Below are 3,402 nucleotides of genomic sequence, written 5' to 3'. Positions count from 1 at the left end.
ACTGCATTTCCGCAGTCATGAAAGCTCTGTAGCAATTACAGCATATTCTAATTAGCCACGTAACTATGCAAACAAACCTGCTAGGTAATTAACAAAAGAAAAGTTGGCCATAACAGCGTCATCTAGCCGCCCATATAGTATGCATGCTACCGATTGCTAACAACTCTAGAGGAGATTAGCTACAGAACCAAACCCTAGCATCCTGGGCATGCCATGTGGATGGAGTATGTATGTTGGATTCTTGTTAGGTTAGCCACTAGGGCAAACATTGAGGCCATGGTGATGATGGGAATGGGGGCTAAAGCGGCCTTGATTAAACTAGTGAAGGGAGCGTTCAATGATTGATGTCCAAAACGTATCATTAGGGAAACTTGAGCCCTGATGCACTACCTAGAAACAAATCAAACTCAAACAGTTTATTCCCACATGACATGGGGGCCAGGCCAGGCCACCAAAGGTGCTCGGGAAAACAGGGCCCTCCCTACTAATCCATCGTAAACTGTCGCTGACAGGTGGGTCGATCCTCCAAACAGCGAGGTTAGCAGGCAGGTAATAATGCAAATCAAAGGAAGAGCCGGTGCGCTTGGAGCTGTGAGCCAGCCGTAAACAAGCCGGCCACTGCCTAGCAGTGTTAGTAGTGGTTAGTTAAGTACTGTACTGCCATGTCTGAAATGGTTAGCTTAATCCTTGCAAAGCTAGGGTTTGGTTAATTTGCCCCCTCGCAAATCGTACTACACTGCTGCTACTACTCTATTTGAGTAATCGTCCTTGGCTCTGTGCGGTGAGCATTAAGAAAGCGCCCGCCCATTGCTATCTGAGCACGGCTGGCCATACAGAGCCAAGAAAAAATATATATGGCTAATCAAGTCTGTAGCCTGTCAAGCTTGGCATCTTTCTTCTTTAATTGGGCCGTTATTTGGATGTTCTCGCTTGATTATTTTGCCAGTCAGTCAGACAGAGGAAGGTTCTTGAGTCAGACACGAGACCGGTTGGAGAGATCTATGAGAGATGCAAGCTAGCTCGAACCTGTGACCTCCTGTGGGTCATATTTCTGTGCATTTTCTCTTGCATGTTTTATAGTACTGGTGCAGATTGCTACGTGAGCTTTGGATCGCAATAGTTTGGGACTGTAGCAACCAGAGCATCAGATAAAATTATTGCGTGTGTGATATGGACATTAGCTAGTGTAGGTAAAAAAAACGGTTAGATGTGTCCTTTGAGGCCGATTTATTTATTCGTAGAATTTGATCCATTATTACAATTGTCCATTATTGAAAAACCATACACCCGTTGGTACGAGCATAATTCGCAAGTTTCAGAAATAAGTTTGATGAGTATTTTTTATTTTCATAAATTATCTGTACATACAGTTTGAAGTTCAGGGGCATTATAGCGGGTTTGGTAGCCTGGGCACCCCTTGGCTCGCATCGGCGCAACAATTTTCGGACCGTTTGGTTGCCTAGACTCACTCGCGTTCTTGCATGGCACGGGTCTTAAAGCACCCTCGGGACAGGCCCACGAGAAATGCCCAGTTTGAAGTTTCTCCAGAAACATGCACTGGCGACACGAAAATCGACAATATCATCCGCGCGGGCGCTTTGCCTAGGCATGGTGGGAGAAGCCGAAATCCCAGCGGCGTTGCACGGAAAAGGTAGGGGTAGCCTCCCTCTTCAGTTACCCTATCCATTAGCCCCCTCCCAATTTTTTTCCTTCCCCCAATTTTGGCACCGGCGGCGGCTGCGGCGATCCAGATCTGGCAGCTGGCAGCGTACATCTCCTTCGGTCTCCGACGCTGGACTAGGGTCCTCGTTTCCAGCCGCGGCGGAGCCTGTGCACATCTGCAGCAGCTTTTGGCCGTGTCCATCATCCGCTATGACGGAGGTAAGGGGAAACTCATCTGCTGTACTGTAGTGTCAGATTCATGTTGGTAGAACTAGTTGGGTTCTATGAGACCGTTCATAATGCATAGATCTTGTTTGAGTAGACCGACCAGCCCTAGCTTGTGCATCACACAACATCACTCATCGTTTGCATAAAAGCCTGAATCTTGATGGTGCACAAGAGAGCAGTTAGGCATGCTGCTTTTCCTCGTGTCAGTTACGGTCCTATGTTACAACGAGATCAGGAAAGGATTGCCAACCTAAATTACATCTACAACTCCAACGATGTGGAGGCTATCCAGATGCTTCGGATGAGAATAGCCCCTTTGTTTGCACTTGTGAAAACGTTTAAGGATAGAGGATTGCTGGTTGATAGCATCCACACCTCTGTGGAAGAACAAGTCGCAATGTTTCTTCGTGCCGTGGGTCATAACCAGAGGTTCAGAGTCATCCATAGCACATTCAGGCGATCCACGGAGACTATCTCTCGGTACTTCCAGCAGGTGTTGTACGTAATTGGGAAGCTCAGAGGTGAAATAATCAAGCCAGCATCAACGAACACACCACCCAAGATCAAGAACAGCTACAGATGTTTCCCGTATTTCAGGGTGAGTACAAAATCATGTTTGTTCTACTTTTCAGATGTGTGCTACTGTCAGAAACATGACCGTGTGCTAACTTTTTTTTACAGGATTGCATTGGGAAAATTGATGGTACTCATGTGACTACAAAGGTACCGAGATCAATGTCTGCAGCACTCCGCGGGAGGAAGCACTACACCAGCTAGAACGTGCTAGCACCTGTGGATTCGATATAAGGTTCACTTACGTGCTTGTTGGGTCGGAGAGTTCAGCTCATGATGCGAGCATCCTGGCCGACATCTTGTCAAGGCCCGATGGGTTGCAAATCCCTGAGGGTAATTTCTACCTTGGAGATGCTGAATATGCATGCCGACCTGATATTCTACCTCCTTTCAGGAAAACAAGGTACCACCTCAACGAGTTCTCTCCCAGGCAACGACCTCAGAATGCGAAAGAGTTGTTCAATTTGAGACACTCAAGCTTTAGAGTCACCATTGAGAGGGCCTTTGCTGCATTGAAGAATAGGTTCAATGTCCTTGAGCAGAATCCATTCCACACTTTTGACACTCAAGTAAAGTGGTCCTTGCTTGCTGCATTCTTCACAACTGGATCCTAGGTTGGGGCGAGGATGAGTTCTTCCAAGAGGTTATCACTTTTGATGAAGTAGAGACCGTCCATGGCGTGAACGCAGGCGACAATGATGCATGGAAGAAGAGGCAAGAGTGGGCAGACACAATGTGGGAAGCCAGAGGCAACACCACCATTTGAGAAGAAGAAGTGAAGAAGAAGTGGAGAAGTGAAGAAGAAGTGAAGAAGAAGATGACCCCCCCTTTGATCCCCTGTTTCTCGACCCCAATTTTATTCCTATATGTTGAACTACCTCATGATGATAAACTGCCATTCGTAGTATCTAGGGATCATCGTTATGAACTATCATTCGT

General features: G+C 46.8%; 1 protein-coding gene across 1 annotated transcript; it reads left to right on the top strand.

Moving 5' to 3' along the window:
• The first annotated feature begins 2,050 nt into the window (after positions 1–2,050).
• Positions 2,051–3,077, top strand: LOC139835531 (uncharacterized). The gene is made up of 3 exons (XM_071825390.1): positions 2,051–2,488; positions 2,572–2,613; positions 2,727–3,077. Exons 1-3 carry the CDS (start codon positions 2,051–2,053, stop codon positions 3,075–3,077), a joined length of 831 nt encoding a protein of 276 aa, XP_071681491.1.
• The last annotated feature ends 325 nt before the right edge of the window (positions 3,078–3,402 follow it).

The sequence above is a fragment of the Lolium perenne genome, chromosome 2, assembly GCF_019359855.2.
Source record: "Lolium perenne isolate Kyuss_39 chromosome 2, Kyuss_2.0, whole genome shotgun sequence".
NCBI classification, from domain to species: Eukaryota; Viridiplantae; Streptophyta; class Magnoliopsida; order Poales; family Poaceae; genus Lolium; species Lolium perenne.
This window is presented reverse-complemented; position numbering and strand designations above follow the sequence as displayed.